Genomic DNA, 24,602 nt, shown 5'->3' on the forward strand with positions numbered 1-24,602 from the left:
ATTTTGATTAGAGAATTAGCTTTGTCAAATCCTTTTAGGACCTGCTCAAGTACTCAGCAGCCAATTCATCGAAATGTGTGCAATTTATCTCCAGCCATCATTTGTATAACAGCAATGGCATCTCTGATGAATACCGTGGTTTCTTTGTTGTCATGGATTCTTTCAGTTTGAGCTTTCAGCAGATGTCCTAATTCAGCTTTGTCTGTTCTTCTCATTGTTCCATGGCAGACAGAGGCACAGTTACCATTGAAACATCATCTCTTGTTAAGGATAGACCTCTGAAGAAAACAATTTCTGGACTGATAGCTTCTGTGATTGTCCCTTCCTTGACGGACTTAAATTTGGTCTTCTTGGTCATGTCATCATGACCAAAATGCTTTGATGCTGGATTTCTTGACTGGGCTGAAGAATGTACATGTCCCCTCAGAGTCAAGTGCACCTCTCTCAAATCTCTCCACTTGTACTTCACCAACACCTGCTATTTTCAGTAGAGACTCTTGTACATCTGGTGTTACATGCAGTCCAGTAAATAGGTTGATAAGCACCTCTGAATGTGATTGAGGATCAAATGGGTTTATTAATGATAATAGTTAATGGCATGGTTGGTAATAGCTGTGACATGCTCTTTATCCCTCTTCGTTGTAGAGGCAAGAACTTGTTTGTGGACTTTGTCTTCACTGCTTCTTGTTGGCCATTTCTTTCTATCATAGCTTTTTCATATTCATAATATGAAGTTGTGTGTTGTCATCTCTAACAATAATACTGATCTGTGTGTGTCACTGAATTAAAAAGCTAATTTCTAGAACAGCATGCATAGACAATTACAAATTAAAACCTTCAACCAGGCACACTAGATGCTACATTGTATGTACAAAACCTTACAAATGGAAAAGCATTACATTAAGAATTAACGTACATTTATCTACCCACCTGGTTTTTGACACACACTAAATGTTTCATCATTTCTGGGGGAAAAGTACTTGCCAGCTGTAAGGTAGATTGAGATCTGCAGATTGAGGTCTGTAACAAGCTCTGTTCTATTTTTAAAAACTTCTAGTAACTCAGAAAGCTAGTTTATTAGCCCTTACCATGGGCAGAAGGGTTGGTTTTTGTTTTTTTAAGAACAAACTATGATGTATCTGACTCAGAGTTCCTCATTGCTTTTTTTTTTTTTTCAAAAAATCTTATTTTTCTAAAAATTAAACTTTGAGACAAGCAAGGCAGAAATCTTCCTTTTGTCAGTGTTTGGCATGAATATCTTACATTGAGGCCTGTAAATCTTCTTGTGAAATTTTCATGGATATTGAAATGATATACCAGGATACATTTTACTGTTTTCTTATGAAACTGTCTGCACCATTTTGTGCAACACAGTCTCAACAGCAGCAAAATGCAGTGCCTGCTATGTAGGAGAAGCATTCTCTCAGATAATTCTGGTCTCAGCAAGACAGCAGGGACTTGTTAGTGTCTGAGATGAAGAGATGGACAAGCATACTGAGTTCATTAAAACTGGCAGAATTAAGAACATATGATGTCTGGCCAGATTCAGAGACTCCAGCTGAGCAGTGGAGTAACAACATTATTTCTGGGAGAGACTTAATAGTTGACATCTTAAGGGCAATGGCTGGAACAATACGAATTGCAGACATCCCACACAGGGCACATTTTGGACATCCTGTATTATGGTATACTGAGCACACTAAGGTGTACAATGAGGCCAACATTTTCAAACTTGGTTGCCCAGAGTTGGGCTCCATAGCCATGTTTTGGCTGTGAAATATATGGCCTGACTTTTGGAGGTGCCAAGCACTGTCCGCTCCCATTGAATTCGACAGGCAGACTTTGAAGTCAGTGAGAGTTGTTGTGAGTGCTCAGTGCTACTGAAAACCAGGCGACTTTTACTTAGATAATTAAGTAAACGAATGGGCTGATCCAAAGCCCACTGAAGTCAATGGAAAGAATTCCATTGCCTTCAGTAGGTTTTTAATTTAAGCACTGTGGTGCCAAGGTGATGGGCATTGTACAAGAAGCTGTATAGCTAGGTAGAACTTCAGTCAACCAGTTGGCTTTAATAAATGATTGCCAAATGTACAGTTTAGTTCATTACTGTTTCAGAGATATTATTTTCCAGGGATATTTCTAATATTTAAAATGGGTAATGCTACTAGAATTGGGATGAACTTTTAAACTGTGGATTAATAATATGAAATAACTACAATTATTTCAATCTACATTTTTCATAACAATAATATTTCCAGGGTTTTTTTTAAATGTCATTTAGTTTGCTCAGTAATAATTTAGGACAAGATTCAGCCACTAGTACTTATGCTGAATAGTAGTTTATTTTGTGAGTAGTGACTGGGTAGTGAGTAGGTACTCCTCATGGAGTAGAGTAACTATTCAGCATAAGTAACATGGGCAGAATCAGTCCATTCATCATTTCAGGCCGCCAGAAAAGAAATTGCACTTGCTAAAAATGGTCATTATTTACAGGCTAAATATATATTCCTGATAAATCCAAGGACATCTGGCATGGTACCATAGTCTCTTTTTAAAGGATCAATATACTTTCTCTCGTCTTTTTGTTTCCCTTCCTTCCCAACCGTTTCTGCTGAGAATTAGCAGTTGCAATGAAGCACAGTTAGCAAGACCGTTGAAGATATTCTTCCATTGGTGACATCTGGCTCCCTGCCAGGCTTCACAGGCAGTTACAATGACTGCTTTGTAGTTACCTCATGCTCTGTCATACAGTTAAGCCTTTAGGCTGCTGGGAGGCTGTCTGGGCTACTTTCCCCTCCTGGGAGCCATTACCTTGATAAATGTGATGCTGCATGTTCAGAAATAAAATACTATACGTTCAGAAACAAATGTGTTGTAAGTTTTGACCTTTTTTATACAGCAAAACCAGTTTTATTTTTACAATAGCCTTCACATGCAGTAATGCATTTCAAAGTGATCCTGAATAGCTGTGTAAACGTGGTATACATTTTTGCCTTGCTCTTCAGATCTACTGATGTCCTGTCATGCAGTTCACTTGTGCCAGGTTTTTTATGATGATAAAGTACTTCCTGTAAGGAAAGCCTAGACAAAACAGGCTTAGTTAGCCAGTAAATAAAAAGCTTGCTTAGAAACAGGGCCTGTTTTCCATTTTATCAGGTCTCTCCTGCAAATTATACATCACTTTTTCTTTAAAATTCATTATATTTTTGTAAAGTGGTGGCTTTACCATCCATTTTATGCTATCAGATTCTTGAAGTGAAAAAACTGTCTAACTAGGCAGACAGTATGCCTGCTCATTGGAGCTTTGCAATATATGTTCTTTTTTTATTGCTTTACTTAGCTTTAATCTGCACTTTTTCATGTTTTACCAGATCAGCAAATAATCAGGGTCTTTAGATTCTCTCTGAATTTATTTTATTCTTCCTTTCCAAAAAAATTAAATGCATCAATTTAAATAGCTCTTACCACTATATGCAAAAGAAATGTAAATAGTTTCTTCGACTAATCCACATCTGCCTGAGTGTAATTACCGGATGCATGCTGGTTAAGCACAACATTTTTGAAAAGCCAGCTTTTTAATTAGACGCATGCATTGGGTCAGAGTAAAATTAAAATGGAGTTCTCAAAAAATTGACTGCGTAAAATGGCACCTGCTTATTTAACAGATCTGATTTTACCATGTATTTAAAATCACCTCTACTTACCTGAGTGGGGAGGAAGGGAAGGGGGGTACGAAAGGTTTTACTTTTTTTTTTCTTTTACTCCTGTTAGCCCCTCAGAGCAAGCAAACTGGGAGAGTGAACTAGATTCTGTCCTGCCTCGCACATCAAGAGTTCCAGTTGCAGGGCCAAATGTTATCCTTAGTTATATATGTGTGCTATAAACCTTTGTAACCTTATTGGCTTTAGGGGGTTGTACAAGTGTAATTATGAGCAGAATTATTCCTGTGCAATCTTAAATATAATACCTAGTCGACACAAAAAAGTTAGGTCAACTCAGATACATCACTCAGGGATGTGAAAAATCCACAGTCCTGAGCAACACAGTTAAGCCAACCTAGCTCCCATGTAGACAGCATTAGGGTGATGGAAGAATTCTTCCATCAACATAGTTTCCGCCTCTCAGGGAGGTGGATTACCTGCGCCGACAGGAGAAACCCTCCTGTCAGCATAGGTAGTGTCTACACTAAAGCTTTGTGAGGCTGTCTTGATGGGCAGGTGTGACCGAAAGCATCTCTGTATTCATATCCTACATACTACAGACGCTCCCCGACTTACGCAAGCGTTCCATTCTGGAACACCTTGCATAAGTCGAATTTTGCATAAGTTGGGAATGTATACCTGAGAATTACGCAAAAAAAAAAAAAAAAAAAAAGCAGCTTACAGGACTTACAGAACTTTTTCCGTAAGTGAGGATTTTCATAAATCGGGTTTGCATAACCCCGGGAGTGTCTGTATTGTAATAATCCACCCGGTGAAGTATCATTTGAAAACTCATAACTCGCTGGTCAATAGATCGTGGTGAATTGTAGGCAGCAATATTCTATGTAAAGTAATGAAATCCCCGTGTGATGTTCTTAGCACATGTTCAAAACCACACAGCTCTCTCCAGGCAGAAGTATCCTGAACAAAGAAATGTGTGTTTACCTCAGTTTACATATAAGTAAGGCTGCGAGTCTGTTACAGAGGTCACGGAAGATATATCTTGACTTTAGCAAACCTTTTGATACCATCTCCCACAGTATTCTTGCCAGCAAGTTAAAAAAATATGGATTGGATGAATGGACTATAAAGTGGATAAAAAGCTGGCTAGATTGTCGGGCTCAACGGGTAGTGACAACGGCTCGATGTCTAGTTGGCAGCCAGTATCAAGCAGAGTGCCCTAGGGGTCAGTCCTGGGGCCGGTTTTGTTCAACATCTTTATTAATGATCTGGATGATGGATTGATTGCACACTCAGCAAGTTTGCAGATGACACTAAGCTTGGGGGAAAGGTAGATACGCTGGAAGATAGGGATAGGGTCCAGAGTGACCTAGACAAATTGAAGGCTTGGGCCAAAAGAAATCTAATGAGGTTCAACAAGGACAAGTGCAGAGTCCTGCACTTAGGAAGGAAGAATCCCATGTACCACTACAGGCTGGGGACCGACTGGCTAAGCAGCAGTTCTGCAGAAAAGAACCTGGGGATTACAATGGACAAGAAGCTGGATATGAATCAGCAGTGTGCCCTTGTTGCCAAGAAGGCCAACTGTATATTGGGCTGTATTAGTAGGAGCATTGCCAGCAGATCAAGCAAAGTGATTATTCCCCTCTATTTGACATTGGTGAGGCCACACCTGGAGTATTGCATACAGTTTTCATCCCCACTACAGAAGGGATGTGGACAAATTAGAGAGAGTCCAGCGGAGGGCAATGAAAATGATTAGGGGGCTGGGGCACATGACTTACGAGGAGAGGCTGAGGGAACTGGGGTTATTTAGTCGGCAGAAGAGAAGAGTGAGAGGGGATTAGATAGCAGCCTTCAACTACTTGAAGGGGGATTCCAAAGAGGATGGTGGTAGGCTGTTCTCAGTGGTGGCAGATAACAGAACAAGGAGCAATGGTCTCAAGTTGCAGTGGGTGAGGTCTAGGTTGGATATTAGGAAACACTATTTCACTAGGAGGGTGGTGAAGCACTGGAATGGGTTACCTAAGGAGGTGGTGGAATCTCCATCCTTAGAGGTTTTTAAGGCCTGGTTTGACAAAGCCCTGGCTGGGATGATTTAGTTGGTGTTGGTCCTGCTTTGAGCAGGGGGTTGGACTAGATGACCTCCTGAGGTCTCTTCCAACCCTAATATTCTATGATTCATGATTCTATGACTGCTGCCGCCGCTGGTGCTGGCTCAGGGACTGCACGAGACGGGCAGCCCCTGAGCCAGCAGCAGTTTAGGTGTGGGGGAGGGGGCAGGGAGTTGTGGGGGGGCTTACCTTGGGATGGAAAGTTCCCCATCTCCCACTGCCCTGCAGCTCCTAGGCAGCAAAGGAGCTGGGGCGGGGGGGCTCCGTGCCACTGCTTATGCCCGCAGGCTCCACCCCCACAGCTTCCATTGGCTGTGATTCCCAGCCAATGGGAGCTGTGGCAGCCGGTGCTTGTGGCAGGAGCAGCGCGCCGAGCCCCCTGACCCCTGCACCGCCTAGGAGCTGCAGGGACGGGGAGCCGGGTAGGAAGCCCCTGACAGCCCCGCCAACAGCGGGGGTCCTGGGCTTCACTCCCACCCACCACCACCAGCGGGGTCCCCTGGGCCACCTCCCTCAGCACCCCCGGAATCCCCAGATTGCCCCCCCAGGGCAGTCACGGGTATTTTTAGTAAAAGTCATGGACAGGTCACAGCCCATGAATTTTTGCTTACTGCCTGTGACCTGTCTGTGACTTTTATTAAAAATACCCATGAATAAAACCTAGCCTTACATATAAGTAGTAAACTGGGTCCTCAAGATAGCAGGAAGAGGAGATGGCAGGACACAAAGCAAATTTGCATTTCAGCAAACATGGGTGAAAAGAAAGAACATGGAGCATCCTATACCACCATAGTCCATGTTGCCTTCTTTACTGTTTGAATAAACTTTGCTTTGAGGGGTAACACTCAGAAGAATCCACCTCAAAGCTTACCTGGACTATAAAAGAAAGGGGCAGAAAACCCCAAGATATCTCTCTCCCTATCTCTCTCTTTCACCTAAGAAGACAAAAGAAACTGCCCTTTGACTCTGGGTGTGGGAGGGGAGAGATCTTAACCTGAGAATTTGATCAGCCTTGTTGCTGGGATCATCTGGTAAGGATTTTACCATGAACCAAGTCTAGCTTGTTAAGTTTTAGCTACTAGAAAGCGTTGTATCTTTATTTCTCTTGTAACCATTTCTAACTTTAATGCCTTGTGCTTGTAAAACACCCATTTTGGGGGAAAATTGGGACTGGGAGTATGTTGCGCCCACCCTGCAAGTAGTAACCAAGGCTGGTGGAAGCCAGAGTGCTGCTGACAAGTTGTCGGGGGTCATAATTGCTGGGTCAAGGCTGTAGCTGTACACAGACACTGAGGGTGTGACCTGCATGCTGTTAAGCTGTATGCGAACAGCCCAGGTTAAGAGCTACAAAAGCAAAGCACTGTGAGGCACCCAAGGTTACAGGGCAGGCAATGACACAACCTCTCATGGGTCTGGATTGCATGTGACACCAAGTTTCCAGCCAGAGGCAAATGTTAGTGCAACAAAAGGCATTTTGCTCTTTGAATCCAACGAGGAAAATAATGTTTGCCAACAGCTGTGGAAGAGAGTGGAGGCCACAGTGCAATGAAACACAACTATACTGATCCATCTTTGAGGCTGCATGAAACTTGATGTAGGTGCTGGGACACCTGCCATCCACAAGCTAGTAGCAGCTTGGCAGCTACATAGAGTTTGATGTCAGGAATTAGGTAGGTTTCTGCATGTGGTGGAGGCCGAGAGCACATGACTTCCATGCCAGTGGCAGATATGCTATTCAGATATTCTGATGAGCCGCTCAGTGTTCCATTATAGCATCAAGCAGAGCTGATAGCATAGAACTTCTTTATAGAAGCAGCCATGAATTTATGGATCTCTCAGCAGCACTTTCCATTTCACTGTGCCTGTTTAATTTGATGGGTGACTGCAATAATATTGTCTATTAGATAAATCTGTTTTAAAGCTAATAGGAGGGTCTAAAGTTTTAAGTATACAGCTCTCTTCCAATCGATATCTGCTGCTTTTATAGATACGCACTCCTGGGAGATTATGTGCTGCACATTTTAGCAATTGATTCAACGTTCATTTATAAAAGAAGTAAGTTATACCCTGTTGTGGCAGGTATTTTTAATAGGCCAGTAGAAACAAATAGAAGATATCCATCTTACTCTAAAATCTCCCTTAACATTTGATTACAACTGAGCCATATCATTTCCTTTTTAAAAGTGATTAGTATTAGTGGGAATAAGGGCTGAGATTTTGAAAAAGGAAAATCATGCCACTGATTTACGAGGCTAAATATGGATGTAGGAGCCTAGCTGTAGTTACTTTTTAAAATCTTATCATAGAGATATGGGACAAGCTCTGTAACCACATGATCATTTGCAGTTGTTTGCTTGAGTGTAAATGACTGCCAGGTGCAACACCCAATGTGAGCAGACAGTGTCTAAATTTCCTCATACTTTGATCTTCCACAGCATTTTAAAAAGCTATATCTGTTCAGGCAAACTTAAAGAACTATTCAAATGTAGGGCTAACTTCTGCTCTGTGACACCAGTGTAAAGTCACAGTAACTCCTCCAAAGCCAATAAACTAAAATCTGTAGTCACATCTATATAATAGAACAGAATCTGGCCCAGCAATGTTGGGAAAGGATAAGTACATGGCAATTGAGTGTGTGGCTAAACACACCTTTTGAATAAACGTGCTTCTCCTTTGTTTTTATTTTGTTAGTTCCAAAGCATATACAGTGTGTGTAGGTCATTTTTAAAAAAAATATTTTAAATATACAGTTTGGGCATGAGAGTAGGAACAGATAAACAGTTAGAGGGAGGCTCACCAGAAGAAGTTAATTGGAAATATATCTGAAGGAGGAGAGCATTACTGCTTGGTACACAGGAAGAGGGAGGCTGTCCCAGGCCATAGATGGTCAGGATGAAGCAACAGAGAAGTTAATTGGAGAAAAAGAAAAATACCTGAGCGTCTACTCAAGACAAATGAGTAGATACTCAGGTATAAAAGCTAGGATTAAGAGCAAAGGAAATCTGAGAGGTAGGCAGGAGCAGAGTGGTACAGAGTTGCGGAGCCAAATTCAGAGGTGATATGCATTGACTTAGTCCTGGTTTACATTACACATTTAGGTCAACATAAGTCAGCTTACTTCAATCTAATTATGTCAGTGTACACACTACAGCCTCGTCCCACCAACGTAAGAGCCCTACTACACCAACATCATAACTCCACCTCCACAAGAGGCGTAAGGCTTATGTTGGTGTAGTTAGGGCCATACAGTATCTCTGTAGACACTATATTACTTACATTGGCTGTTGACTGTCTGGCTTTCAGCGCCCCACACTGCCCCTCCAGTCGGTGGAAGCACTCCGGGTGAGGACACGCACCACAGACAGAAGGAGGAAGTGTGGACATCAGCCACTGGACTAATTACTGTGGTGGCTGTAAGTTGACCTAACATAGGTTGACTTAAGTCTGTAGTGTAGTGTAGTCTACACTGGAGCTGGAGGTATCATTTCCAGCTCGTTTCCACATACCTGCTTAGCTCTGATCGGGCTGGCATACTAAAAAAATAGCAGTGTAGCCATGGCTGCATGGGCAGTGGGACAGGCTAGCTGTCCTGAGTACAATCCCTTCTGAATCCTAAGCTTCAATCAAAGCTAGCATGGGTATATCTACCTGAGCTGGAAATTATATCTTCAGCTCCAGTGTAGAAATACCCTTTGACTCCTTCTCAGTTCCTTATAGCTAGTATTTACACATGCGCTACCAAACTCTGATGGAGGCTAAATTAGGGTAACATACATACTGAGGAACCGTAAGGAGGTGTACGTTAAATTAGAGTAGAAACCATATTCATTTACTCCAAGTTAATTTGTGAGTAAATAGCATCATTTTCAACTCCCTTAGAGACTGGTGTAAATAACTCTAAGGACTTGTCGACACTTGCAATGCTATAGCGGCACTGCCTAAACCGACAGGAGGGATTCTCCTGTTGGCATAGGTAATCCATCTCCCCAACAGGCAGTAGCTAGGTCAATGGATCTAAGCTGAGGGATGTGGATTTTTCACACCACTGAGCGATGTAGTTAAGCTAACTTTATTTTCTAGTGTAGACCAGGCCTCAGGCTGTGTAAAGGGAGACTAAGTCACCTTAAATATTGTCTCTGAAATCAGACCTTTGAGTCTAAAGGACTCTGAATACATAAGTTAGTCTAGAGTGTCTAAATTGGCATAGCAGTGACAGAGGGGACTGGAAGAAAGTGTAAATTAAACAAACTCAGACTCCCTCTAGACTTGTTCAGACTTCCTTAGACTCACTTCTGAATTTGGCCCTTGGGTTTTGAACCAGATGCAGGAATCTGTTCTTATAGTGATGGACATGTGGAATCAGTGATGGAGTTGGAATAACGAACTCTAGCCTAGAAAAATAAATGACTCTTCCACTTCTTCTAGAGGGTCCTCTCCATATTCCTACTTCTCCCACCTTCTCCTCTTCAACAATAGATCTAAGGAGACGTGGACAAGTCCTGCAGCCTGTTAGAGAGGGAGGAATAATGGCGGGGAGGGGGAACTAGATGGGGAAGTGAGACTAATGAATTATATAGGTGTGTATGTAAACAACCTCCACCCATTTTCACATATCAAGCCTCAAAGCCAGGCAAATGTTGAGGCTTGGTGCAAACGTTTTGCACAGCCCTAATCAGAACTCCTCACCATGGGAATGATTGTGATATCAGGAACAAGACTGTGGCTCCCTGAATGAATCATTGTGGTAGAATAAGCTATCTGAAAAGGAGAATGCTGCTATCTTTGTCCAAATGTACCAGTTATTATTATGAGCAGTAGGAAAGGAAGTGCAGGAAAGATAAATGACATGTGAGTTGTCTTCCTAAAATATATTTTTAAACTTTGCCTGATTATGACATTGACTCTTTAATGCTGACAAACAATGCCTCTTGCTGCCAAGGGCTGGGCTTTTCTGCTGAGCAAACATTGCTAGTTGTTTGTTAGTTTTGTCATGTCACAAGGACCTAGGAGACATGACTTTGGAATTAGTGATGAGCAAACCTCAAAAGGTCTGGAAACTGGGTTTGGTTTGGACAAGCTCCTAAAGCTCAGAGGCTTATCTAAATTACTTGAGATGTTATCCTCCTTCACGTTCCACAGCCTGAACCTCTTCTCCTGTCTCTTTGGGTACAGTCACGTTCAGCTGGATTGGACTCTATAACTCATGCCTCCATCCAATGTTTCTCCTCCAGCCCTTGCTTTGCATCTCCACTTTCTTAGCCTTCAACGTTCCCGTCTCCATGTAAGTTTGTAGCATGGACATTGTGGGTCTCAGAAGGTTTAGAAGTCACTGCTGCATCAAATGTTATCTTCAGATTGCATTAACTCCATGACTTTCACATCTCAAAGGCAATCCGGAATACAATGTTCACCTAACACTCCATAGAAGCCCAAGAAACCTTAAAAGAGCAGCTGACTCAGAAAAGACCGCACAGTCTGGTGCAATCTTGTGGTGATTGGTTTTGGTTCGGCTTTTTTTGCTGGGGGGAAGAGCGGGGATAGATTCTGGAGATGGGGATTGTTATCCAAACCTTTCAGATTTGATTCTGAATTTTGGTTGAATTTTTCTCGGGTTGTTCTTTTCCCGGGCAGTTTTGCCCACTACTGAATTAGCCAGTGTGGTTTCCTAATTTATGAAGACAATATTATTTTGAGGATTAGATTGTGACTAACCCTGCATACATGCATAAGGGGAAGAAGAAGAAGAAGGCACAAGATGATTTCCCTGTCCCTATGGTGTAAATAGCCTTAATCCAAAGCCCTTCACTGACTGAGTAGGAAGATAGCAAGAGAAGAGGAATGGAAACAGGGCCATGACCACCACATCTCTGTGCACTGGTCAGCACTCTGGAAAGGAAGAAAAAGATGCATTGATACAAAAGTTGCAAGGGGGCTGCTCTGGCCCTCACTACTTGGAAGCATTTTGCCTGACTCCGGAACCTTGCAGAGGGGAGTTCTCACCTGAACGGTATGTGCTACACCTGCCCCTACTATGTGCAACAGTTACGGAGGCAGATATTAGAATAGAAAATTCTATTCACAATCATTTTTTAAACTTTCACAAATAAGGTGAATGGAATGGGTAATGTGGAATTATTTCCAGAGCAATTCTAACAGGATTTGAAAAGATCTGTCCATATGAAAAAAGGGTGCCCTTTTTTGTTTGTAAATTATGTTTATACAGTGCTCCTCTTAATTGGAATGTGCTCTTTTAGGAGAGCTGCTTTAATAATATATATACTTGGAAATCATCTTAGTAATGGAAGTGAATTGTAATGACTTATGGTTAATTGGGACAATATTAGCTAATAATGGGGACGTACTGGGCCAGCTCCTAGTATCCAAATGGTGCTTAAAGGGACCCTTGAACATTTCAACTTGAATTTTTTTGAACTGACTAATTAAAAATATACATTCTGATATTATTTGTATTATGGTGGCATCTAGAGGTAAACAACTGAGCTCAGAGCACCATTGTGGTAGGACAGAAAAACAGAGAGGCAGTCCCTGCCTCAACTTGAAGTCTAGAGGCAAGACAGCCAAAGGGTGGGATGGGAAATAGACACAGAAAGGCAACTTGATTTTCCCATTGTCATGCAGCAGGCCAGTGGTAGAGGCAAGGAATAGACCCAGGTCTTCTGACTTCTAATTCAGTTCCTTGTCCATTAGACCATATATGGAACAAACTCAGGATCAGTGCATGGGCGTGATGCCATCATGCTAGTTCATGAAACAGGAATTGTAGTTGAGAATCAACAAAACTATTAAACTGACTCTACACAATGTGCTGTCAAATGCACAAAGTCAACAAACTGGAAAAAAAGCCCAAAGAATATTTGTTTTTTTAGTTTCTTTCACTAACAGCAATGTTAGGTGTTACTTGTAACAACAGTAGGTACAAACATATCTGACAGAATGGTGACTTTCAAGTTAACTGTCTCTTTAATCATGTGTTAGATACATGACATTCAAAGTCTGATCTCTTTAGAAATAAGTTTTCAAATAAAGATTAAAACAAGAACTAGATCGCAAATAAAGATGAAATGCAGCAATTGTCACTTTTATTCAGTACAGTATTTTGTTTACTTAACTTCTGAAACAGGGGTAGGCAACCTATGGCACGTGTGCCAAAGGCAGCACGCGAGCTGATTTTCAGTGGCACTCACACTGCCTGGGTCCTGGCCACCGGTCCGGGGGGCTCTGCATTTTAATTTAATTTTAAATGAAGCTTCTTAAACATTTTAAAAACCTTATTTACTTTACATACAACAATAGTTTGGTTATATATTATAGACTTATAGAAAGAGACCTTCTAAAAACATTAAAATATATTACTGGCACACGAAACCTTAAATTAGCATGAAGACTTGGCACACCACTTCTGAAAGGTTGCCGACCCCTGTTCTAAAAGGTCAGATTTAAAACTATAAATTGTCTGCAGCATCTGTGTAAGTCAGCATCATCTCTGTTCTCACAGCACTTCCTATGCATTTCTGTATAACTAAACTTCCTCTTTCAACCTATATTTTATGAGACCTGTTTATGATGCACATGCAGGCAGTATGTTATTCTCTGGATATTATTCTCAAACATTTCAACAAAATCTGTCAGCATTTGCTTGCTTGTCCCCCCTTTGAAGAAATCTGTACATGAATCACCACTTATGCATGTGAATTTTAAAAGTATGCAATTAACTGCTGTCAGGTTGTTAGACACTCTGATCATTGTGAACTGACCAATTCATTTTTACATACACAATATTCTTTCCTTTCCCTGTAGTGGCATCTTGTTCTTTTTCCTCTACTCACTTGATTAGATTTGTGATTAGGGTGCTTCCAGGAAACAATTTCATAAATTCATTGAAAGAAATTCCAGTAGTAAAAAAAATCCTAATTTCATTACTGAATGTTGAGGTACCATTAAAACATAAAATTGATAGTGCATACTGTATTATTTTAGCTCAAATAATTAAGCTATGGATCTAGCAGTGAACCTAGAGCTATCATAGTTTATTGGTACATAACTTAATTGCAGAAAAATAAAAATATTGTCACTTACAACACTACTGTAGCTTGATGATTATTCTGACCACACAACCATTTTCTGTGTTATAAAAGATGCATGCCATTTTAGCTTTATTGAAAGTGGAAACAAAAATAGGCTAGTAAGTACTTTTGCTATTGTGTGGTTAAATAAGTTGCTATTTATTTTAATCCAGGCTATGCCTGTAGGTTCTACCATAATATGAATATTTATTGATAATCATCAATATATTGACCAGTCCTGATCATGGGAAGACACCTAAGTCAACTGAAACTTATTTTTGAACTACTTTTCTTCAATAGAAAAAGGCGGCTACATGAGCAGAGTGGAGACCCGTGAACCCAATGTTGACTGAAAGTGATGAGGCACAGTGGTTAACCATAAAAAGGCATCATCTGGCAATAGCTGGCACACAGTGATATTAGATAAACTTTTGCCTATACTTAGAATAGGAAATAACTAGAATAACTATCTGATATGTGGTAGCAAATGGTGACTTTTAAAGACAATGGTAAAGGTGCCATTCAATGCAGGATGATTATTTCTCACACACAAACTTACATGTCCCATGAATTTTTAGCCGCACATCAGCATCCACTCCACCCCTCCTGCAGACACAGGCACCACAAAATCTGATATTGTTCAAATTAAAATGTTCCTGACATATTTGTCCTTTTCCTAATTTTAACTATTTAGTAATCCCATTCTGTCTCTGTCAAATCTGATACCAAAGTAGCATATTAGATAAAAAAGAGTAGCTAGAGACTCCAGTAAAGGATTATATGAACAGCGCAACTAAATGGAGCATCCAAGGAAAAAAATTAGTGGGTGTTTAGCACCCACCAGCAGGCAGCTTCTCCCCTCCACCCCAGCGCTTCCCGCCTGCCGGCAGCCCGGCCTATCAACTCCTTCCCCCTCAGCTGCAGCATGCAGGAGCAGTTGGGGGGAGAGGGAGGAGCAGGGATGGGGCGTGCTCAGGGGAGGGGACGGAACTGGGTAGGAAGAGGAGGGGTGAGGATGGGGATATGGGGAAGGAGTGGGGGGGGCAGGAACTGTGGTGGAGCGAGGATTGAGCACCCCTGGGGTAAGGAGGAAGCCGGCACCTGTGGCGGGGCAGTTTGGAAGAGTTGTGATTGTGATATGAGGAAATTTGGTGATTAGTTTGAGAAGCATCATAGAGCTGTGATTGTGCTATGAGGAGATCTAGGGCTGAGTCCCGTTTCCTCTCCCCCCACCCCCATGTGTATGATCAAAGGAAAGAGATTTGTACGTATCTGAGTTTCCAGAGTGCATAATTTCACTACCGAATTGTGTAGCATGTGCAAGTAACAGTGCACTGGGGTTTTATTGCCAGGGGTATTATAAATGGTGAGGGGGGGATATGAGCATAGGTGCTGGGGGTGCTGTCATACCCCCTGGTTTGAAGCAGTTTCCATCATATACGGAGTTTACCGTTTGGATCAATGGCTCTCAGCATCCCAACTATAAAAATAGTTCCAGCACCCCCGGATATGAGTGCAGTCTGTGGATTTAATGTTGGCTAGAGGAAAGTATGAGTTTAGGTGGTATCATGTTCAGGGGTTCTCAAACTGTGGGTACGGACCCCAAAGTGGGTTGTGACCACCTTTGAATGGGGTTACTAGGGCTGGCTTAGACTTGCTGGGGCCCGGGGCTGAAGCCCGAGCCCCACTGCCCAGGGCTGAAGCCAAAGCCCGAGGGCTTCAGCCCTGGGCGGCACAGCTCAGGTTCCAGGCCCTGTGACTAGAGGCTGAAGCCCTTGAGCTTCAGCTTTGGTCCCCACTGCCTGAAGCGGTGGGGCTTGTGCTTTATTACTCCCCCCTCCCCCCCGCCCCCCAGGCAGTGGGGCTTGGGCAGACTCAGGTTTTGGTCCCCCCTCCTGGGGTCATGAAGTAATTTTTGTTGTCAGAAGAGTGTCACGGTACAATGAAGTTTGAGAACCCCTGTCCTATGTGGAAGTGTAAAGGGCTTGTAAATAGGTCTGAAGTGGTTATTAAATTTTCCAAGTGTGGTATTCTGTTGGGGCAGTAGGCTCAGTGTTAGAGCGTAGGGGAAGCATAGGTGGCACCTCACCATTTTAGTGAAAGGGCGGAGTGGGATTGTGTATGTTCTGGGTGTATTGGGGCATCATTCAAAGAGGGCAGAGTTAAGATTGTGTGGGCATTTACCTGAAACTCTGTATTTCCTGGTTTTCAGAAGTTTGAGTTTTGTGACCCCGACATTCTGGAAGGGCACAAGCTATCACCAGGCAACCTTAACTCTGTGGTAACAAGCTTTGTGCCATTTAATTTCCTAATTACTTAAGCAGGGAAATGTTTGTTGTTAGCAGTTGGTGTTCATTTAGTCAGTTGTAATCCTCACCCAGGTTTTCAGCTGATGTGCTGCTGTGGTTAGGTAATAATTAAAAGAACTAGCTTTTATATAGTGTTTTTCATTAGCTAGATCTCAAATAACGTTACATCATCATCCCCACTGTACAAAGGGGAAACTGAGGCATGGAGAGGTTAAGTGATTTCCCCAAGGCCACCCAGGATGCCAGTGGCACAGCTAGGAATAGTCCCAGTCCAGTAGTCTTTCCACTAGGGCACATGATTGCTTATAGAATTTCCTCTGTGCCCCTCCCTCCTCCTGTACATTTTGTAATAGTGGAGTAGAGGTCATGGTTGTCCTTTGATATGTTTGCAATGTGTAATTGCTTTCGGGGCTGGTGAGGGACATTTCATCCATGGTCTGTGTCCCACGCTCTTGGCAGTTGTATAGTACGGCAGTTACAGTAACTTTCAGCAGGCGAGAGAAGACTGGTATGTCTTTCTCCTTCTCCATTCTCTGCCACATGTAGCGCCACCCTCCCCACCCCGCCAACATTTCCAGCTCCCCCTCCCTTCCCATTAAGCCATTAGTTGGCACTAATGGAAAAGCCATTAACATCTAAGTTGCTCCTTGTTGTCTCCTGTCCCATGCAGCTGCATACACATATCCAGGCAGCAGTTTCCTGGAGGCCTGCACACTACCTTAGTTGTGTAGCGTGAGATGCACGCTTAGCACAGACCTTCACTCCCAGCACTAACTATCCTCCAGCTGGGACTCCTGCCCCCCGCTTTAGCCAGGCTTCCCCAGCCATGCCTCAGGTCCACGCAGTCTGCCCCTCCTCCAAACTGGGCCTCTCCCGCAAACCCCTGGCCAGCCCCTGATCCCAACCCCGCACAGGGATGATATATAGCTACACCTCTACCCCGATATAACGCGACCCGATATAACACGAATTCGGATATAACGCGGTAAAGCAGTACCCCAGGAGGGCGGGGCTGCGCACTCTGGTGGATTAAAGCAAGTTCGATATAACGCGGTTTCACCTATAACGCGATAAGATTTTTTGGCTCCCGAGGACAGCGTTATATCAAGGTAGAGATATATTCATTTTCCCAATTTCAGATGTGTAAATTTGCATGACCTTCAGTCTCCCAACCTCAGATCCCAGCTCACATGGAGGGGTAGGGAGAGGGGCTTAGACACTGCCTGAGGAGCAGGGTTCTCCAGAGCACACAGTGGGCTGGGAGAGGAACTGAGACCCCTACAGATCCCAGCACGCAGACCCCTAAACTTCTCTCCAATCCCCTCCCATCCTCTCCTCTGCCACTCCCCCTAAACCCTCCCTCTTATTTGAGTCCCCCAGCCCCTCTTCCCTTCCCTAGCGCCCATTCCCATTTATCCCCGACTCCATAATATTTTTCATCCCTTGCTGCAGACCCAAGCCTCTCTTCCCCTATTACCACCTACTCTTGCACCCCAATCACCCCTCCCATCCCAGTGCTTTCTGCATATTCTGCTGTACTCAGATTACATTAACCAAAATGAATAATAAATACATAAAAACCTTGAGAGAGGCAGATTTTCCCCAAATGTTTACAGTTCATTCTCAGATTTCTTCCCAGAGTGGGTTCACACTTCATGGTTGCAGATTTTGAGAGATGTTAAGTGGCCTATTCATCTCAATAAGATTCATCTCTGAAAAAGAGTACCCGATGGAGATGAATACAGCCTGAAACAATAGCTATGTGATGTGTGAACTGCCACGGCATACACCCAGCAGGGAAACGTGGAGCTGACAGGTGCCCCTGCCCATATTCTACCCCAGTTCCCATCATTCACCCCCATCTCCTTTCCCAGTGTCCTACCCCACCTGCTAGCCCTCATCATCCCTGATCCCCCAAACCCTCTCCTCCTATTCCCACCTACTCTTCCTCTCCTAATCACACTCCCCTCCCAGCAAACATTTGCTTGTGTAATTTATTTTCTTTTAAAAAGAATAATTTCAGCACCTTCAGCTGTACTCATATTGCATTTCCCCCCCTGGACAGAAGCAGATTGGAGTAATATCCCTGCTTCTTTTTTAGTTTGTATCTAAAAAACAACAAGGAGTCTGGTGGCACCTTAAAGACTAACAGATTTATTTGGGCATAAGCTTTCATGGGTAAAAACCTCACTTCTTCTGATGCATCCGAAGAAGTGAGGTTTTTACCCACGAAAGCTTATGCCCAAATAAATCTGTTAATCTTTAAGGTGCCACCAGACTCCTTGTTGATTTTGCTTCTCTTTTTGGTTTGTTTGATTTAAGATTTCTGCTCTAGGTAGGATTTGAACTCTCAATACCTGGGGTGATGCTCAGATTCAGTGACTGTGCCATGCCCTCAGAGTGACTCAGGTCCTATGCTGAAAATATAGTTTTCCAGATAGCTGGCCAGTCTCTCTGCACATGCTCAGTATAATCCATTGGGTGTGATATTAAGAATGTGAGATTTACAACAAGCCTAACTAGAGAAGCACAATCTTTTTGAAATAATGTTTTGATTTTCCTTCCAAGGGCTGGTAGATGCCATGAGATCTGTTGGGGTAATTTTGACTCTGGTGCAGTGATCTGAGCCCTGGGTTGCCAGAATCACTCAGCTTTAAGGAAGGGGGTTGGGACTGTATTTCACTAGTCCTTTGGTCAAATGTTCCCAGCTTTGGATCACTAATAAAACCTTAAACCACCCAAATTTTAAGGCAATCTGAGTAACCATGTAGATTTCAGAGCACTCAGACGAGCTGAGATTTAGACAGAAACCTTTAGTCTGAACCTTAATTATAGTAGAGCTGTTGCTCTGTTATAATTATTTCAGCATTGAACTATCTCATTTATCTTTGTAGGAAGACAAATTGCAGCCTGGTATCACCTTTGATTGATCTGAATATTGCTCTAATTGATTTTACTTTTTAGTAGAATGGGATTTCCTATGTCTGATCTCAAAAACAAATTCCATTCTTTTTGTGCCAATAGTAATTGAAGTTTTCTCATGTCATCACTATTTTTTTCTCTTTCTAGGTGATGTCATTGTCTATATTAATGAAGTTTGTGTCCTTGGGCATACTCACGCAGATGTAGTCAAACTCTTCCAGTCAGTTCCTATTGGTCAGAGTGTCAACCTGGTGCTATGTCGTGGATACCCTTTGCCCTTTGATCCTGAAGATCCTGCCAACAGCATGGTGCCACCACTTGCAGTAATGGAGAGGCCTCCGGTAGTGGTAAATGGAAGACATAACTATGAAACTTATTTGGAATACATTTCTAGGACCTCTCAATCTGTTCCAGATGTAACAGATCGACCACCACATCCCTTGCACTCCATTCCAGCAGATAGTCAGCTTGATAGCACATTCCCACCACCTGTTCATGATGATAATGTATCAATGGCTTCTTCTGGGGCCACCCAAGCTGAACTCATGACCTTAACCATTGTGAAAGGGACCCAGGGCTTTGGCTTCACTATAGCAGACAGTCCTACAGGACAGAGGGTGAAGCAAATTCTAGACATTCAGGGATGTCCTGGTTTGTGTGAAGGTGACCTCATTGTTGAGATCAACCAGCAGAATGTACAGAACCTGAGCCATGCAGAAGTAGTGGATATACTTAAAGAATGTCCTGTTGGAAGTGAAACTTCTTTGATTATCCATAGAGGAGGTAAGTCTAGAAAGTCTGTACAATTACAAAAATGTATGTGAACAGTTCTAAACAATGGGAACTACTTATCCTTGTGTACTGGATCGGAAATGGTTTGTTCTGGGAGGAAATATCATTTATTCTGAAAAAATGTGTATATATAATAAGTACTGTAGGCAAAATGTAACCATTTATTGTACATCCTTTTCTGTGTTTTGAAGCTCTAAGCATACGTCAAAATCTCCCTCTCTGTATAAGTGTAACACACTCTCCAAGGCATCCCAGGCCTTTTTAGCATTTAATAGTTTGCATGATGGTTGCCTGCAAGTTCTTAGGGTATGTCTACACTGCAATAAGACATTCACCGCTGGCCCATGTCAGCCAACTTGGGCTTGCGGGGCTCGGGTTGCAGGGTTATAAAATTGCAGTGTAGACTTTCGGGCTCAGGCTGGAATGTCTACACTGCAATTTTATAGTTCTATAGCCCAAGCCCCGCGAGCCCAAGTCAGCTGACATGGGCTAGCCATATGGTGACCAGATAGCAAGTGTAAAAAATCAGGACAGGGGGTGGGGAATAATAGGTGCCTGTATAAGAAAAAGCCCCCAAAATCGGGACTGTCCCTATAAAATTGGGACAGCTGGTCACCCTAGCTAGCCGTGGGTGTTTATTACAGTGTAGACATACCCTAAGAGTCCCAACCCATAGCACTACAAGGTTTAAGTATAACCCAGATGTGTTAGTTAAATAAAGGAGATCAAAATCAGAACAAATGTGAATTTATCAAAACTTAAAGCGACACTGTCAAGTTTGCTAGGCCATTTGACCTACATTTTTCCTCCTTTGAAAAACTGATGTACAATGGTTGCTTATTTTTGCCCCAAAACTAAAAAGTCAGTGTGTTTTGTGTCTATTTAAAAAATGGCTCCAAGCAGCTCCATGTTCATGAGCAACCCTATAATAATAAACCTGTGTATGTTCTGTTGGGGGAGAGAGGGTAGAATAAGGAAACAATAGTAAGAACCAATTATTTTTAATACCAGTGTGGACCTTTAATTTCTTTACTTTTAACATTTTAGTATAACAGATTTTTTTTCCTGATTTGTTAATCCTAATGATAAACATCCAATGGCTAATTTGTAAAGATGTAAACTGAAGACTAGGACTGGTTCCTTTAATTAAAGTACACCACTGGAAATGATAGCACTTACTCTAAATTAGTAATCCATATTCACTTGTCATTAGATGTACATTACTCTGCTGTAAAACAAATAGATTAACGAAAAATATATTTATCATTTCTTTTTTTAGAAGCAGGAGGATGAGAAGTGAAATAAGTATTAATGTATGCAAATGACAAAAGTGAACACAGTTAAAAAAAACCTTAGAATTAGAATTCCAAGACCTATAAAGCCTAGTGCAAATCATGCCAGAGAAACCTGATTATTTTTTCTCAAATCACCAAATTAATGGATGGAGAAAATTTAGGGAGATTTAAATATATGTAGGATTCAGCTAATCAGTTGCTACAGTATACCTCTCAAAATCATCTATGAAAAATTAATTGCCATTAGATTGAATATGACATGTATTGCATGGAATGAAAATTGACTGAAAGACTGAGCAAAAAGTAATGGTAAATAGCAATATATGAACTTGAAGGGAGCAAGTGATGACCAGGAGGTGCTATAGTAGTTGGATTTAGATCTGGTTTTATTGAGCATCACTATTAATAAGCTGGAAGAGTCGGGGTAAACCACACATTGTTTTAAGTGGCAGATGATGATAAATGAGGATGTATTGGGTAGTGAGATATAGTATAAAGGGAACTAGAAAGGTTAGAATTACAACAAAAAAGGATTTAACCTGGAAAAAATGCAAGCTAACACTTCTTTGGGGGGAAATCCAAAATATACATCTTCAATGGAAGAAGAAAGTGGAATACAGTGATAGTGAACAGCAAATTAAGTATGAGCTTATAATGCAATGTAGTGGTTAAAACCTTCAAAGGCAATACACTGTGGCCCATAAAGGTGTTAGTCTTTCTCTCTCTGGAATTTCCTCTTAGGCCTGGCCTAAACTAAGCTGAAAATCGATCTAAATTACACTAGTTAAGTAACATAATCCAATTTGACATATCTTAGATCAACTTATAACAGTATCTACACTATGCTATATCAACGGGAGATGCTCTCCCGTCGACATGGCTTCTGCCTCTTGTTGAGGTGGATTACAGACATCGACGGGAGAGTGCTCTCCCATCAACTTAGCACGTCTTCACCATACCCACTAAATCGGTGCCACTGCATTAATGGCGGTGGTGGCTATTTATCATGGCCATGAAGACTTGCCCTTAATCATTGCTTTGACAAGCATTCATGCTACCCATCTTTTCTTCTGTCTATCAAGAGCTTGGCAAAGCAATGATGTAGAAGAGGACAACTGTCTACAAGTACTAGAACGTGAACAGTAATGAACACCAAGGAGGGATAGGAGTTTTCAGCATAGTACCAGAGATATAAGTAGGAGTCATGGGTCAAAATAAAACAAATGAATATTTAGGTTGAATGTTGGGAAATACTTCCTCGTGCACGTTCATTAAACTCTCAAAAAGTCTCATAGAGGAAATGGTGGTGTCCGCTATTGTTCTGAGTCATCCAAAGCAAAATTGGACAAAGCAATGGAGTAATTTAATTTAGGGAACAGTCTTCTAGCAGGAGGATTATAAAATGTTATAATCTAACAGAAATGAGAGAGAAAGTTTCTTGAATAAAAATCTGTCTTTCCGCCTCTTTGTTATCCCAATATGAACAGAGAAAGAGAATTTATGACCAATTCAGATAAGATAACCTTAATGTGAAACACAGCCCTAGAAATATTTATCTAAACCTGCTATGATTCTAAAATATTTCATCTATGACATCGATGAAAACAAGGCACACGTCTTCATTACTTTTTGTATGCCATCTTTATTTTTTTATTTGGGTGCATGATGACAGTTGAAATGTAGCCTCATTTTACTTCATTGCTCTATGCATCATGTCTTTAGCTTCTCATTTTGCAAAGACTAAGCACACTATTCCTATTTACATTATTTCCTGGAGGACAGAAGTTGTGTGATGCATACACCTATTGGGGGCCTTATCAGTTATTCATGCATGCTGATGATATGATGCAATGGGACATGTTCAATTTCAGAAGCGACCTGTCTCTCACTCTCTGGTCAAAAAAATCTTATCCTTATTCTTATGTGAAAAGGGTGGACATTGCTTCACAGATATATTCACTACAGGCATCTTCTGGTGGGTCATTCTATGGCATTGGCAAAAGCCCTTTGCCCTCAAGCTTAGAAGATCAGTAGCATGGCCATTTAACAAAAATAATTAAGTGGGGAGGAGAAATGGGACTTCCTTTGGACCAAAAGTGAGGGGATATGAAACAAGTCAAAAAGAAGCTAGTGTTTTCCCAAGTGGAGAGGAGGAAGAACTCCTGATTTTCCTGTGTGTTCACCTTATAACTTCTAAAGCAGCATTAGTAATTCATCTGTTTGTCTGATATTGTCATTTCACAGGTTGGCTACATCTCTAGAGAAAATGAGATAGATCTACCCCTGATTTTTTTCCCGTAATACTAACAGGTGGCCAGGTCAGCACAAGCCCATACCAGCTAATCATAGAATCATAGAATCATAGATTATAGGACTGGAAGGGACCTCGAGAGGTCATCGAGTCCAGTCCCCTGCCCGCATGGACTCTAAGGAAGTGTTGTGGTGCTCAGGGAACACAGAACTTTTTATCAAGTACAGTAGGCAGCCCAGCTGAGCTCCTTCCTGCAGTTAAAGCTCCTCTGTTCTTACCTCCTTGCCAACCAGTTCAGCTCTAATTCTGGCTGGCCAATCTCCCAAATCCTTCCTACACCTACCTCAGAAGAGCAACCCCTCTCTTGTCTTGGGGCAGGGTATAGAAAGTCATCACCTGGCCCATTCCCTTGATGAGACATAAAAGAAGACTTGAGGTTGGGGGAGAGAATATTGAAGGTAAAAAGAAACAAAACTTGACTAGGAGAATTAAAATCATGGTCCCCATCTCCTTGCTGGAGGGTGAGGGAAAATTGGACGTCCCCTCTTCTGAGACAGAGAGGCAGCAGGTTTGTATATATATGTGTATAAAAGCATGGCAGAGTGAGTGGAGACAATGGAGGGTGGAGAGTGAGTAGGGGAGGGAGTGGGGGAGAGACTGGGGAAGGAGACAAAAGAGAAAGCAGTGAAAGCAATGACAGACAAAGAGGGAAAGACAGAGCAGAGGGATGTGGTGGAGAGAGAAAGAAAAATATTGAGAGACCATGACAAAGAAGGGAGAGAACACAGAGAAATAAAAGAGAGAATGAACTATTAACTCTGCAGAAAAGTTAGAATGAAGGAAAAGACACTGACAGGGCAAAAGATTTTTCCAGGATACATGAGAACAAAGAGTAGCTAAAAGGAAAAGCAGACAAGGAAAAGAAAGGAAGAACAAAAACTTGACAGAGTAAGTATTTTATTCATTCATAGATATTCTAATGCAAAAATACCAAAAATCTTGCCTGATTCTATTTCTCTATATAAACACCCATCTGGCAAATTGAGAGGAATCATGTTTTGTGGGCTGCACAAAAAATATTACCCATATTGCTTGCACCCACCCATCCAATTTTGCTCTGCCACCTTCCCTTCCGCATTCAGCTCACACCTCATGCTTCTCCTCTGTAGCAAC

At 42.0% G+C, this 24,602-nt stretch overlaps 1 protein-coding gene across 9 annotated transcripts in view; it reads left to right on the top strand.

The window, feature by feature from the left end:
* Positions 1-24,602, top strand: part of MAGI2 (membrane associated guanylate kinase, WW and PDZ domain containing 2) — a 1,106,753-nt gene that overhangs the window by 924,724 nt on the left and 157,427 nt on the right. For 7 of the 9 annotated variants that reach the window (XM_065555069.1, XM_042859399.2, XM_065554827.1 and 4 more), the window contains one exon: positions 19,239-19,874. The exons of the other annotated variants lie outside the window; for them this stretch is intronic. In XM_065555069.1, coding sequence (XP_065411141.1) covers positions 19,239-19,874 — 636 coding nt within the window. The remainder of the gene's footprint in view (positions 1-19,238; positions 19,875-24,602) is intronic. 9 annotated transcript variants of the gene reach the window in all.

Source organism: Chrysemys picta, chromosome 1 (assembly GCF_011386835.1).
Source record: "Chrysemys picta bellii isolate R12L10 chromosome 1, ASM1138683v2, whole genome shotgun sequence".
In the NCBI taxonomy this organism is placed as follows: Eukaryota; Metazoa; Chordata; order Testudines; family Emydidae; genus Chrysemys; species Chrysemys picta.